This window comes from Pongo pygmaeus, chromosome 1, assembly GCF_028885625.2.
Source record: "Pongo pygmaeus isolate AG05252 chromosome 1, NHGRI_mPonPyg2-v2.0_pri, whole genome shotgun sequence".
NCBI classification, from domain to species: Eukaryota; Metazoa; Chordata; class Mammalia; order Primates; family Hominidae; genus Pongo; species Pongo pygmaeus.
Genome location: NC_072373.2, coordinates 84,196,940 through 84,211,249, shown reverse-complemented (window position 1 = coordinate 84,211,249; position 14,310 = coordinate 84,196,940). Strand labels below are relative to the sequence as shown.

General features: G+C 45.0%; 1 protein-coding gene across 1 annotated transcript in view; it reads left to right on the top strand.

The window, feature by feature from the left end:
* Positions 1 to 14,310, top strand: part of UCK2 (uridine-cytidine kinase 2) — an 84,120-nt gene that overhangs the window by 56,015 nt on the left and 13,795 nt on the right. The window contains exons 2-4 of the mRNA XM_054438099.2: positions 6,724 to 6,883; positions 7,746 to 7,842; positions 12,682 to 12,824. Of these exons, the coding sequence (XP_054294074.1) occupies positions 6,724 to 6,883; positions 7,746 to 7,842; positions 12,682 to 12,824 (400 nt within the window). The remainder of the gene's footprint in view (positions 1 to 6,723; positions 6,884 to 7,745; positions 7,843 to 12,681; positions 12,825 to 14,310) is intronic.

Here is a 14,310-nt window from a genome sequence, read left to right as displayed (position 1 = left end):
CCCCCCAGCCCAGGTGCCTGAGAATAAAAACTTAGTCACACTATTGGTCCTTGTGCTCCAAAAGCTCTTCGGTTATTTGATTGACCCATGGCTGCTTTTTGGTACTGGAGAGCCTTATTAGTAATTTAGTGAGTTTCTAATTTAGATCCTGTATGTGATGGCATTGGTGGGTGGTGGTGATTGTATTGTAGCTAGGAGCTCCTAGTCAGCATTGCATGGGCTCTGGGGCCATCCATGACTTCAAGAATAGATGGCCTAGGGCAACCCACTTGGGTCGCCTTCCATGCTGTGGAAGCTTTGTTCTTTCGTTCTTCATAATAAATCTTGCTGCCGAAAAAAAAAAAAAAAGAATAGATGGCCTTGCAGATATTCCAGGGAAGCATTTGAGTGACACCTCTCTATTGTGCCACTTAATCCACTTAATCAGTTGGATTGGAAGTTGAGCCAGCAGGTTTGAACCTTGTTCTTAGTTTTAAACCAGGGCAAATTACTGGTGCTTTGCTTTTCTAATGCCTGTAAATTAGAGCTTCTGAGCCATGTGGGGAGCAACCCCTACCCGCAAAGGAATGATGTAATGTCTGGGGGCTGCAATGGTTTTTTCCTTTGAGATGGATACCACATAAGCTAGTGGTGATACTTACTTAATGATAGTGACAGGGAAAGCTACTGCCAAGAGTAATTGATGTGACCCACACATAGTCCCAGAGCCAAGGAGCTAGATGGGGTCTTCCTGCCTGAGGAGGCCAAGCGTCTGGCCTTCAGGCATTCTTCTCTGCTGTGATGTTGTTTCCCGTCCTGAAAAGCAGGGAGGAAATGATCAATAAGTGTGCCTCAACCTGGAGCCGATTGGCTGTGGTTGCTAAGTTTTCCTCCCTCTGAGCAGCCCTCCCTGTGATTCTGAAGCGGCTCATCCAGAGTGTTACAACAGACATCTTGATGGGATTCAAAAATCTTGGGCAGCATGGTTATCTGGTCTTCTTCTGTAAGGATGGCTGTGAGATGTGCCAGCCCATTCCCGTAGGGACACACCTAACCCGACGCCCTCCCAAGGGCTGAGTTGTTCTGAGCTGTCCAGGCTTGGGCTATGTCAGGTTCTGAGCACTGAAGTGTAGTGGAGGGTATGTGACAAAGAGGGGACCGAGCTGATTGCCCTGCTTGTTTTCTTTTATTCATTCAGTGGTCTTGGAACTGGGCAAGAGGATTTTATGGATTAGATCCTGGAAGACACACACTAGAACTAACATAGTAAGATTGTGTTTAGGCTGTCAGAGCCACCTCCAGAGTGAGAACGATTTTAGAGAAATATCCTTTGTGTAGCAATACAGGAACCTATGCTGGCTCAACAGCTGCCCTTTTGGAAACTGCCAGCTAAAGGGGCCTGTTGATGAGCTGTTTATTGACACTGGGGCTTCCCAAATGGGAAGTCTCTGCTAAAGGAGTTCATTGTTGAGCACGTCTAGTGGACCCTGGCTCCTAACAGCTGGATTCTTTTGAACATAATAAACATTTCTAGAACAGGTTTTCTTGGTGAGCTTTTAGCTTCCTTTTAATAGGCACATCACTTGCCTGCCTTTAGTTCTATGAAGTTCAACATAAATGTTGACTTTAGTGATGCAGTGGGACAAAACAGTATTATGTTTCTCATCAGTTCCCTCCCTGTCTCCCTTCCCCTGTCATTGTTTTCCAGAGGTAAAGTACATTTATGGAGAACATCGGGGTGAATGCCAAAGCGGCTTATGTTCTAAAATAGTGAAAAGAATTGTGCAGTTGGAGTTAGACCTATGGTTTGAGACTCAGCTTTGGGACTGAGCAAATCATTTCATGTGATCAATTTTTTAAGCTTCAATTTCCTCATTAGGAAAAAAGAAGACAAAGTAATACTTGTTGTAATGGAATTAAATAAGATAATGTCTTCAGAATGCCATGTAAGTAAAGAAATTGTGAATCACCTTCACTGATTTCTTCCATAGATTTTGTTTTTTCCTTTCTTAAAATACCTTGTATTGACCTTCGCCTAACTTTGTATTTGGACAACAGCCCACAGTCCTAGCAGACCTTTAACCCTCCGGACTCCAATTTCAGTAATGTGTTAGAAGTGGCAGGGACAGAATATATTCTGGATTCATTCACTAAATATAGAGATATTATACAAAATGAAGCTGAACTCACGCTCCAATGGGCAGCGTCAGTTTGCCTGTGAGACAGCGCTATGCAGCTGCAGCCACTAAGTGTCTAGGCACTGGAGATGGACTGCTAGAGTGGGAATCCTGGCTCCATTCAACCTCTCTTTGCCTCTATGCCATCAGTGGTGTGGATATGATAATAATTCCCATCACATAAGCTTGTGGTATGCAAATGAGATCATTTTAAAGTGCTGAGCCCAGTACCTAGCATATAGAAAGAAATAGGGCTTTTATTATAGTAATAATAATTTTTAATTCTGGTAAAATACACATAACATAAAATTTACCATCGTAACCGTCTTTAAGTGTACATCTCAGTGGTGTTGAGTATATTCACATTATTGGATGACCAAATTCCAGAACCCTTTCGTTGTGTAAAATCCATTCAACAACTCTTCATTTTCCCCTCCTCTCAGCTCCTGGCAACACCATTTAACTTTCTGTTTCTATGAATTTGACTACTTTGCATAGTGAAATCCTATGGCATTTGTCTTTTTGTGACTATTAATATAATTGTTAAGTCTTAGCCCACTGTAGCAGTTGTGCCCTTTCCCATTTTAGATTTCTATAGGCTCAGGATTGCCTGCCTGCCTTCTCAAACCCTGGTTATTGGTGGATTATTTCTCTTTCTTTTCTTTTTTTTCTCTTATTTTTTAGAGATAGAGTCTTGCTCTGTTGCCCAGGCTGGAGTGCAGTGGCATGATCATGGCTCACTGCAGCCTTGATCTCCTGAGCTCAAGCAGTCCTCCTGCCTTAGCCTGCCACACGTAGCTGGGACTGCAGGCACAAACACCGTGCCTAGATAATTTCTGAATTTGTGTAGAGGTGGGGCCTCACAGTGTTGCCCACCCTGGGCTTAAACTCCTGGGCTCAAGTGATCCTCTTGCCCTAGCCTCTCAAGTCACTGGGATTATAGGTGCACGCCACTGTGCCCAGCTGAATTATTCTTAAGGAACAAGGTGACACCTCAGAGCTCCATTTCATCCTTTTGAAGAGAGGGGCAGGATTAGGCAAAAGGAGAACACAGAGATGATAGTGAAAGAGATACAGAGGTGAGCGTTAAGTAAGCAAAAGAGCATTTATTCAGGGCAGAGTAGAGTCTCTTTGTGGGACTCCTCCTTCCCTCCCTGCCTTCTTCCCTACCAGGTAAAAATTCAAAACTACATAACAATAGAGAGGATGATATAACCAAACCCTATGTACCTGTCAGCCAGATTCAACAGTTATCCGGATTTTTTAGGGCCCATTTGTAACATGGCCCAGGAGGAAGAAAATGCCTGAACAATCTAGATTAACCTAGAGGCACGTGTTTCTTTGCTTATTTGTGCAATTTTATTTATCTCCTTCCTGATAAAGTGCTTCTTCTGCCTTGGGACTTCTTACTATCTAAGGTTGAGGTAAAGAGCCAGGACTCTATGAAACCATGTTACTTAACTTGGTTTCCTCATCCATGCAGGAGAGCACATGTGGCTTCTAAGGGTGGTCATAATGGAGTGTTTGGCACAGGGCCTGCTGCCTAATAAGTAATCATTTACACTATTAGCAGTGGTAGTGTGTTTGTGGAAGGGAAGGGTCACCAGCCAGGTCCTTGAAAACACGGGACTGAGACATGCAGCGGGGGATCAACACAATTAGTCATACTGTATCATTGGTCAAGGGTTGGGATGAGTGCTGATTTTCTAGAATTGCACCTACTGTATGTTCATTATCCCATTTTACTGGCCATTGTACAGGTTCTGTCCTAGATTGTGCTGGGTTAAGGGAAACAGTAGTTTATCTGCAAAATTAGGTAGTGTATCTTTTTAGTATGCTTTTTTCATGGTGATGGGATTGCTATTTACATTAAAAACGTTTTATGGGTTTTAAATATAAATAAAAATATCGCAATTTGAATAACTAGATAATATACATTTGGCTTCGTGAATCACTTTTTTGTTTTTGTTCTTTGGAATTCCAGGAGGAATTCTATCTACTAATATAGGCTGTAGACTTTACCTTCCTACAACCTTAGGACGTAAGAAACGTCCTAAGATAGATGCCTGGGAGGAAAAGGAAATTGAGGGCCTACAGATGTTTAAAAACCTTATAGTTTATAATTGCATAGAGCCTTTGATTTTCCCCCCCAACCATCCATCTGTAGCACCCAGAGAGCCTTGGTTTTGTTGCAACATTTTCACTTTTGAATCTAGTTTATCATACGAAAGTTTTACCGTTCTGTGATATTTTGGGGCATGAGAGGATCTGTGGTCCCAAAGTCCAGAGTAGTTTTAAAGTTTTTCTGTGTTAATATGCAAAAGTATGAAAGTGAAATAAATTGTTTGCAAATAATTGAGTCAAAATATTATTGTTCCTCCAAAGATCCTTACTTAGTCGTGTATCACAGCTTGTATAACAGGACGTATTTTGCAGAACTGTTTAGTTTGCACTGACTTGTGCAACGGGAATGGCCAGTTTTCCTTATGCTCAGGGCAATCAAACACAACTTTATAAGAATTGTAACTTTAAAAGATTTCATGTTGTTGTTGTTAAAATCAGTTGGTGAAATAAATTCAATAGTAAAACTTCTAAGATTTGAGTCATCAAACCTCTAAATATGCTGTTTTTCTTTTCTGTTCTGTTCTGTTCTTTTCTCTTTTCTCTTTTTTCTGATGCGGTCTCACTCTGTTGCCCAGGCTGGAGTACATGGCACGATCTCAGCTGACTGCAACCTCTGTGTCTTGGGTTCAGGCGATTTTCCTGGCTCAGCCTCCCGAGCAGCTGGGACTACAGGCATGTGCCACCATGCCTGGCTAATTTTTGTATTTTTAGTAGAGGCAGGGTTTCACCATGTTGGCCAGGCTAGTCTCAAACTGACTTCAGGTGATCCACCCACCTTGGCCTCTTAAACTGTGGGATTATAGGTGTGAGCTACCCTGCCTGGCCTAAATATGCTGTTTTTCCTTTCTATTTATTAGGTCGACCAGTTTCTTTCCTCTTTTTTTTTTTTTTTTTTTTTTTGAGACGGGGTCTCACTGTGTTGCCCAGGCTGGTCTCAAATTCCTGACCTCAAGCAATCCACCCCCTCTCAGCCTCCCAAAGTTATGGGATTACAGGCATGAGCCACCGTGCCCGGCAGGTCAATTAGTTTCATTAGAAGACTTGGGTTATGTCTCCTACAGCTTATGTAATACAGACATTTTTATTTTTACGTTAGTCTTTGTATAAGAAATGAAAAAAGAAATAAGTTATTTGATAAATATAATCCCTCACTATCTCATTCTGTTGAATGCACTTGTTTCATAATGTTCCTTTTACGAAGAGTATATGTTATTGAAGGGAAAAAGGGGCAGATACATGTATTACTATCTGTTTTTCTTTTTTTTTAAATTTTAGGATATATGTATTACTAACAACACACACAAAGCATGTAGGTTTGAGTTCATTTGGAATTGGCTTCTCCACTCTTGTTTGGGATACCCCTAAGTTGTTTTAGATGTTGGTGGTGTTTGTGTTCCTTGTCACCCTGTCTGTGGTGACACACATTTGTGAAAAGGCCACCTGGTTTACTGTAGATGTGAAGTCGTGGCTGTGGACTGGAGCAAAAGTAACCAACAGAAGTAGGACTAACGCTGTGAGCATAGCCTTCTTGCTAACTAGCCAAGCTTTCTGGCCATGGTTTTTGGTTCCATTGATATAAAGAGATGTGCAGGGGCTGAGTGGCATTCCATGGATATGCAGTCACCTTGTGATTCCAAGGCCCTGTAGCCCCTCAGCACATCATCACCATGCCCTCATTCTACTTTCTGCTGCCTTTTTTGTCCGTCTATACCAGGGCACAAGCAGACAGGATCAGTTAGCCCTACCTTTATCAGTGGCTCTGGGAAAGGCTCTTCTGGAGGAGGAGGTGGTGTGTGCTGCCCTCCTTCCCCCACCATCACTGCAAGTACCTGAGGGTAGTAAGCTGTGTTAAGGGAAGGGAGGAAGGAACTTTGGGGATCCTAAGACTTCTCTGTCACAGGCGTGTAAGGCGGACTCTTCTCCATTAGCCTTTTTTTTTTTTTTTTTAATTTAACTTTTAAGTTCAGGGGTTTGTTACATAGGTAAACTTGTGTCACTGGGGTTTGTTATACAGATTATTTTGTCACCCAGGTATTAAGCCTAGTACCCATTAGTTATTTTTCCTTATCCTCTGCTTCCTCCCACCCGCCACCTCCAGCAGGCCCCAGTGTGTGTTGTTCCCCTCCCTGTGTCCATGCATTCTCATCATTTAGCTCCCACTTACAAGTGAGAACGTGCAGTATTTGGTTTTCTGTTCCTGCGTTAGTTTGCTAAGGATAGTGTCCTCTAGCTCCATCCATGTTCCCGCATAAGACATGATCTTATTCTTTTTATGGCTGCATCCCTTAGCCCTTTAACTCATCATGCACGATAGCTGCCTTTGGATTCTTCCTTCCAGAGCCCCTTCTTGGAAGGTGCGCATCAGCTTGGTTACTCCCGGGACTTCCTCTGTACCACACATGCCCTTTCTCTTATTCCTGGGTGCTCTCTTCTCTCCTCACAGTCTTCCGTGTGTGCTAAGATCGTGCAGCTCCTGGGGCAGAATGAGGTGGACTATCGCCAGAAGCAGGTGGTCATGCTGAGCCAGGATAGCTTCTACCGTGTCCTCACCTCGGAGCAGAAGGCCAAAGCCCTGAAGGGCCAGTTCAACTTTGACCACCCTGGTGAGTCGGGCATTGAAGGGGGTATGTATGTGTATTGGTGTGTGGGGGGGAATATTTTTATTTTGCTCATGAGGAAGTTGCTTAACCTCTCGGAATCTTGTTTCTATCTAGAACGTAGGGACTTGATAACTACCTTGCAGTGTTATTGCGGGGCTTATGTGAAAGAAGGAATTTTCAAATGCTTCATGTAGTGCTTGGCTCATTAAATACTGATTGAATCTGTATCTGAACAAAGGTGATTTTGTATGAGCCTGGGACTCAAGATGGGCCAGACATGAGGTCGAACATACAGAGCTATTCCTGCTGCCTCTGATCTGAGGCAGCCATCGTCAGACCCTCCTCCTCATGTGTACATGTGTGTTCAACCCACTGTCTGGCAGAGAGGGAGATGGAGGGGCAGGGTGGCTGCCAGAGTGGTTTTTGCCCTGCAGCCCTAGATCAGCACACTGCTCCTTTAGCTGGCTTGGGTTTCTTATAATTGTTAGAAGCAAACCCGGGCATGGTGCCTATTGTGTGTACTCCCCCAGTCATGGGTTTGCTTTCCAGGTTAGTTTAGCCTGTGCCAATCCTAGGATGATAACAGCTAAACTTGGAGAGGGGAAAGACCTATCTGAAGTCAGGGATGGAATGTCAAAGGAGAAAAAAAAGAAATCTATTTGTCAGAACTCATTTATACATCCTATTTTGAGACACAGGGAGCTTCCATTCTGCTTTGGGTAAAAGTCCAGCTTTTTAGGGAGCAGTATGATTACCTTTAAAGTGTGATGTGCCCATATACATGTTTATGAGGATGCCTTGTGTATGATTATAGGAGATACTATTTTAAAATTAAGAAACATTTTAACAATTTGGTATTTTTCAGATGCCTTTGACAATGAACTCATTCTCAAAACACTCAAAGAAATCACTGAAGGGAAAACAGTCCAGATCCCCGTGTATGACTTTGTTTCCCATTCCCGGTAAGTGAGCTGTTCTGGGCCAGGGATGGCACCCACTGCTCCTCAGAGCATCCCTGGTCTGCACTGAGACCTCCTTCCTTACCTCTCGCACTTCAGACCTCTGTCCTACCCCTGCCTAATGCCATTCCAGCCGGTCAGTGATGTGGGTGGTGGCAGCAGTGTGTGCTGTGGGATTGCAGAGGTTGGGGAGTTCATCTGGGCGCTTCCTGGAACAGTCCTGATGTCACGATTCCTTAACTCTGAAGGATGGGATTGTGATTTCAGCTTGAGGGACTGCATGTGTGTTCTGATCCACATTCCAGTGCTGTTGTTCCTGGAACAAGATGTAAGGGGAGGGGTAGAGGAAGGGCAGGAAGAAGAGCAAAGAAAACTGTTTTTTCTGCTGTCCTGGTTTACTTGGGATTGGACAATGTGGAGAGGCATGAGGTCACCAGACCATGATCTCAGAATTAACCAAGCCCTCTAGAAAGCTTCTCAGTGGAATCAAAGCAGTCCTTTCCAGTGAAGCCTCAATTTTAGTGCTCCTGATTAGGAATAGAGGAGTGGCCACACTTCCACCTCATCCTCCTTCCCTCTGAGTGATGGGAATGGGCTCCTAGAGGATTGCACTGCTGGCCAGACCCCAAGCTCCTTCAGAGCATCTCAGACCTGAATGTAGAACACATACATCTTCCCGTGAGTCTGAACTAGAGAGCATGGTGAGGATTTGGTTGCAGGAGGAAGATGAGAGAGAGAGAGAATGAGCATGCCTGTGTGTGCGTTGAGGTGTAGAGGGGGCTGTTTTGGTGCTTACCTCCATGCCTCACCAGAATCTTCTGAAACACTTCCTTCTATGGGCCAGGTTCTTCTGTGTAGGAGAGAGGAGAGTGAAAGATCAGGATACCATCCTCATGCCTCCCGTGTCACTCTGTTTTCCTAACCCAACCACTGCAGATCATGGAGGAATGAATGAAGGCATTTAGTATAGGATTTGGAGCTTACATGAACATCAAGGCTGGGAGAGTGAAGACCTAGAAGTTTATAGCCAGAGAATCAGACAAAATAGTCCCCACTGACTCTAGCCTGAGGCACTGGAGCAGAAGCTGGGGTTCATGGAAAAGTCCAAGAAACCACCATGTCTGGGTTTGCAGCCTCAGTCTGGGAGCTTGTGGACCGTTTGCAAAGTTTCCCTGTCTCAGTATTATGATCTCCTGAATATCGTGGATTTTGCTTCACTCTCACCTTCTAAGTCTCTTGTTGGCGCAGTAACCTGGAAGCATGTGGGGCAAGGGATTCTGAGAATTGTAGTTCTCCCTTAAGGGGAAGTGGTGGTGGTGTCACGTTGACAAGAGACATTCCAGCCCACCACTTCCCAAGTAAAGATTTAAAATGCAGCATGATGGCTAAGGCAAGGGCCTGCAGAAGAATGTAAAGGAGGGAGGAAGAGCAGGGGATTCAGAGCAGGTTGTATGGAGGAGGTGATATTTAAGCTTTAGATAGGAAAGGATAAGAAGTTGTTTGGGAAAGGGATTTCCAAGGTGCTGGCTAGGGAAGCATTTCAGAGCTAGGCATGGATCAGCTTGGTTGGGGCACGGCAGTGGAGAGGTGTGGAGGAATGGGAGTGGGTGTGTGGGAAGGCAGGCAGGCCTCAGGTCATGAAGGGCCATAGGCGGCAGGGCCAGGAGCACAGACATTTTGGCAATAGGGAGCTACAGACGGCTCTACTGTTGTAGTGGAAAGGTCATTGTGGTGGCAGGAGGAGAGGATCTGCAATGCCATTTGTGAAGAAGCCTTTGGAACAGCCCCAGTGAGAGTCTGATAAGGGCCTGAAAGAAGGCAGTGGAACTGAGCGTGGTTGACAGGAGCCAGGGCCTGACCAGTGCAGTCTAGGAGTGGAAGAGGGAAGTTGAAGACCTCGTGCATCATGAGTTCCATCAAGTTGGTATGCCAACAAAAGAAAATCCTGGTAGAATTCCCAGTGCAGACATGTTTCACGTTTCCTCCTGATTTATCTCATACCTTATATTTTAAAACCTTATTCTTTAGTGGCTCAAAGCTCATGTCCTAGAAACTTTCACTGATCACCCTAGACCCATATCCACCCCTTTCCCACCTCCTTGCAAATCTTAAGGGCCACTTAATTGGACATCGAGCCATTCAGGGTTAACTGATTCCATCCCACCCATGGGCATTTGGTACAAATAAAAATTTGTTGGGCTAAAATGAAGAAGACACTTACTTGTTGCAATTACATTTCTCTGATCATCCTTTTCCCCATAAGCCAAATGAGATGGTTAGACTGGGTTATCTCAAATGATCTAATTGGCTAGTTTCTTTTTGGGACTTCCCAGCCAGACTCTAAATTCCTAAGTGGTATATTATGCCAGGTATGACTCCGTGCACATTCTGGGCTAGTAGTTGCTCAATAAATTTGTTGTTGTTTTTTAAAAACTCTGAGCTGTTATGACAGTTTTTAGACCTGCATGTAGACTTGCATGTGGACTGCAAATGATTAATTCTAACTTAAGGCACCAACAACAAATTAGGCAGTTAATTTTCTCCTTCCGAAGGAAAACCACTTTTCCTTTTTAGTATTTATCAATTAGGCATCCTAAAATACTCTTAATATCTAGTGTCAGTACAGATTGAACATCCCTAATCTAAAAACCCAAAATGTGAAATGCTACAAAATCTGAAACTTTTTGAGTGCCAATGTGACGTTCAAAGGAAATGCTCATTGGAGCATTTCAGATTTTGGATTTTCATATTAGGGAGGCTCATTGTAGATCCTCTCTCCCCCTGCCATATTAGGGATGCCCTAAATATAATGCAAATATTCCAAAATCTGAAAAAAATCCAAAATTCAAAAATCCTAAACACCTAAGCATTTCATATAAGGGATACTCAACCTGGATATGTAAACTTAGTGCAGCCATTGTGTTCTCTGTTAGTGTGTTCAAGTGGGCTCTCGCACATACATTCACTTTATTTTTGGACAAAGCCTTCCCACCCTCTCCTTGGTGTAGGGCAGTTGCCTAGAGAGTGGCTATTTCACTTACCCATTGGTTCTGTTTTCTGAACTTCTCTAGGTTGCCTTCTTATGCACAATGGGCACACCATTTTCTGGCAGCTGACATTCCTCTAGACTGGCTGCATGTTAGAAATATCTTGGGAGCTTCTAAATAGTATTGAAGTTCTAGCTCCACTTCAGACTCATTAAATCAGAGCTCCTTGGGGGTAGGATCCAGGTAGGGATATTTTTATAAGCTTCCCAGATGGTTCTGCTATGCATCTCAGATACACCACAATTCTAGGGCATTTCCTAATCCTAGTCCTTTTCTCCCATCTTCCCTGCCCTGTTCTGCCACTTGCTAGCTACCCCAATAGTGCCTGCCTTAAAACTCAGACACAAGCCTGTTGGTCCAAGCTGAGAAGGCATCAGGGAGTGTTTATGGGAAGGAGTTCCAACGGCACCCTCTTGAGCTGGCCGTTGATACTGACCTCCTTATGTTTGCACAGATGGAACTACTGTTTTAAGAGACTTTGTTTTATTTGGTTTGCCAATGTGCTAGTCAGGGTGAGTGAAAACCTTGCAATGATGATTATTTCTCTATTTTCAGTGAATTTTGAGCAAGAGGCAGTTGGTGACATGTAAGGTGGGCATAGGACAGAATCAAAAGACAAAACACAGTGAAAGCTGCAGCAAGGCAAAGCTGAGCACAAGCAAGGCCATCTGTGAAAGCCCATTGCCTAACCGTTTAGCAATGTTTCACCCTTCTTGCTTTTTGAAAAGTCATGTTGGTTGGGCTTGGTAGCTCATGCCTGTAATCCTAGCACTTTAGGAGGCTGAGGTGGGTGGGTTGCATGAGTCCAGGAGTTATAGACCAGCCTGGGCAACATGGTGAAACCCCGTTTCTACCAAAAATACAAAAATTAGCCTGGGGTGGTGGTGTGCATCTGTAGTCCTAGACACTTAGAGGGCTGAGGCGGGAGGATCGCCTGAGCCTGGGAAGTTGAGGTTGTAGTGAGTCCAAGATTGCGCCACTGCACTCCAGCCTCCTGGGTGACAAAGTGAGACCCTGTCTCCAAAAACAAAAAAAAGAAAGAAAAGTCATGTTGACAATTAGTGCCTTCCCTAGGCTTCCCAAACATGTGGGTTGGGTGGATGAGGTCGTGCATATTTCTGCTTTATTGATAAGGAAGAGCAGCTCTAGGGAGCTCAGGATTGACCTGTGGCCACTTTATTGGTTTGGGGTAGAGCCAGACCAGACAGACATCGGAATTCTGTACTTCCTCACAAATGCTTTCTCGTCTGTATCCTCTTTCCCAAAACTTTTCTTTATTTTCCCTCCTTCCCTTCCCCTTCTGTCCTTTCCTCCCTCCTTTCAGTTGCCTCAGGACTGGCGGGGAGGGGGTGGGGTTGTTGAGAGAAAACTGTGAGTTTCTGTTTTTAAAGTTCAGAGTGTTAGGTTCCATAAATGCCAGGCCATGAGAGCATTCCTGGAGACGCCTTCAGAGAAAAAAAGAAATCACATCTGTTTTTGTCTGCATTTATTCTTCATTCAACAGCAGGTTTTTTTAATTCCAAGGCGAAGGATGTCTGCCGTGTATTTCTGTTTCATGGTGAAAGCTCAGAAGTGGTCAAAGGAGACCTTTGTCCCAGCCGTGATCACCCTTGGCTCTTTGGTGGTGGTCCAAGGACTCTGTAAGACCATATTAGCCAAGTCTTTAGCCCTTGCTTGAAGTCTGTGGGGGCAAGGAACCCAGAACCCAGCCCAGCCAGATGTTCTGGCCCTTGTTCTCTGTCCCTTGCTATAGCCCCTGCCTGGCTTGGCCCATTATCTGCTCTGTGCTTTGCAGGAAGGAGGAGACAGTTACTGTCTATCCCGCAGACGTGGTGCTCTTTGAAGGGATCCTGGCCTTCTACTCCCAGGAGGTACGAGACCTGTTCCAGATGAAGCTTTTTGTGGATACAGATGCGGACACCCGGCTCTCACGCAGAGGTGCGTTCTAAAAGCCTCAGGTGGCCCTGTTGGCAGCCACCTTGAGGGCTGGGGAGCTGGGAGCCTGTGACAGGACCCCACCCACCTGAGTCTGAAGCCCATGCCTTCCCTGAGGCAGCTGTGTGTCGCATGGTCCAGCCCGGCTGTGCCAGTCCAGCCCCAGGATATCCTGCTGCCCAGACACTTGGTAACATTTGAGAAGGGATTAGTCACTTACTGTTTGGGATAACGAAAGGCTTGTGAGGTCACAGAGATTAAATAAGACATTGACGTCTGGTTTTGCTGGGAAAAGTTTGATTAAATGCTTAGTTCCTTGCCATTTGTTTATAAGACATCAAAATGAAGATGCTTTGATTTGGGGAACTAACTGTAGGACCCCTGAGGATAGGATCCCCTGTGCCTGAAGCGCTGGGCAGCTCATCCTGTTAGCCTGCTTCTCTAGCCCTTTATTTTCCAGCAGGCTTTATGGAGGCATTACCACTCTTTCCAGTCAGCTCAGGAGGGAAGTCAGCTGTGCCCTCCGCAGGCCCTAATGAGTGTGGACCTGCCTGTGCTAAGTCCCTGTGCCTGTGTGCTGAAGGCACAGCAGTGCCCCTTGGTAGAGGAGCCCAGCCTGTGAACTGAGCTCTATAGGGTATTGAGCAGAGAGTTTGCTTCCACCAGGAGAGATTGGGAGGCTTCATGGAGGAAGAAGGGTTGGGACTTGGATGTGGTGGGGTAGGGTGACGATATAGGCAACCCATGAAGGTGCACAGCACAGATGTACAGACAGTGGCTTGTTCCGAGAGTGGCAGGAACCTGGAGTGTACAGAGGGTTGTACGAAGAGACACTAGAAAGTAGGTTGGGGTCTGGTTTTAGAGACTGAGATCTCTAGTCTGGTTCTCGGTGGGCAAGGGAGAGCTACTGTGAGGTTCTGGGCAAGGCAAGTGAAGTGGCCACTGTTCTGTGTTGGACGCTGGTTCTGACAGAGGAAATGCAAGTGAAGCCTGTAGCTGGAGCAGCTCTTTGGAGACCGCTCTGCTGATCTAGACAAGAGGCAGGGCTGTGGTCCTTAGGTGGGTGGGAGAGGGAGCAGAGTTGAGATGAGAAGAGTATTAGCAGAGTTAGAGTTGACCAGGACCCAGCAAGGACAGTGGGTGGAGGCAACTGAATAGAGGAATGAAAGGTGAGAATGTTTGAGTCTCCGTTGTGTGAAAGAGGCAGGGAGACACAGGAAATGATGAGGTTAGCTCCTAGTCACAGGACACACTATTGACAGTTTCAGATTTTATAAGCTCTATCCCAGAGCCCTCTGACTTCAAAGTCTGGGTAATTTTCTCTTTTCGGTTCATGAAACAGATCTGTAGTTTATCCCATTTAGCACTGTAATTGTAAGAACTATTCATGAGACCAGTAGAACCTACAGAAACAAGTCCTGAGCCTTGCCCTTCTGAAGTAGTAATAGATAAACATGCTATTAAGTCAGTGGGAGTTACATCTTGCTCC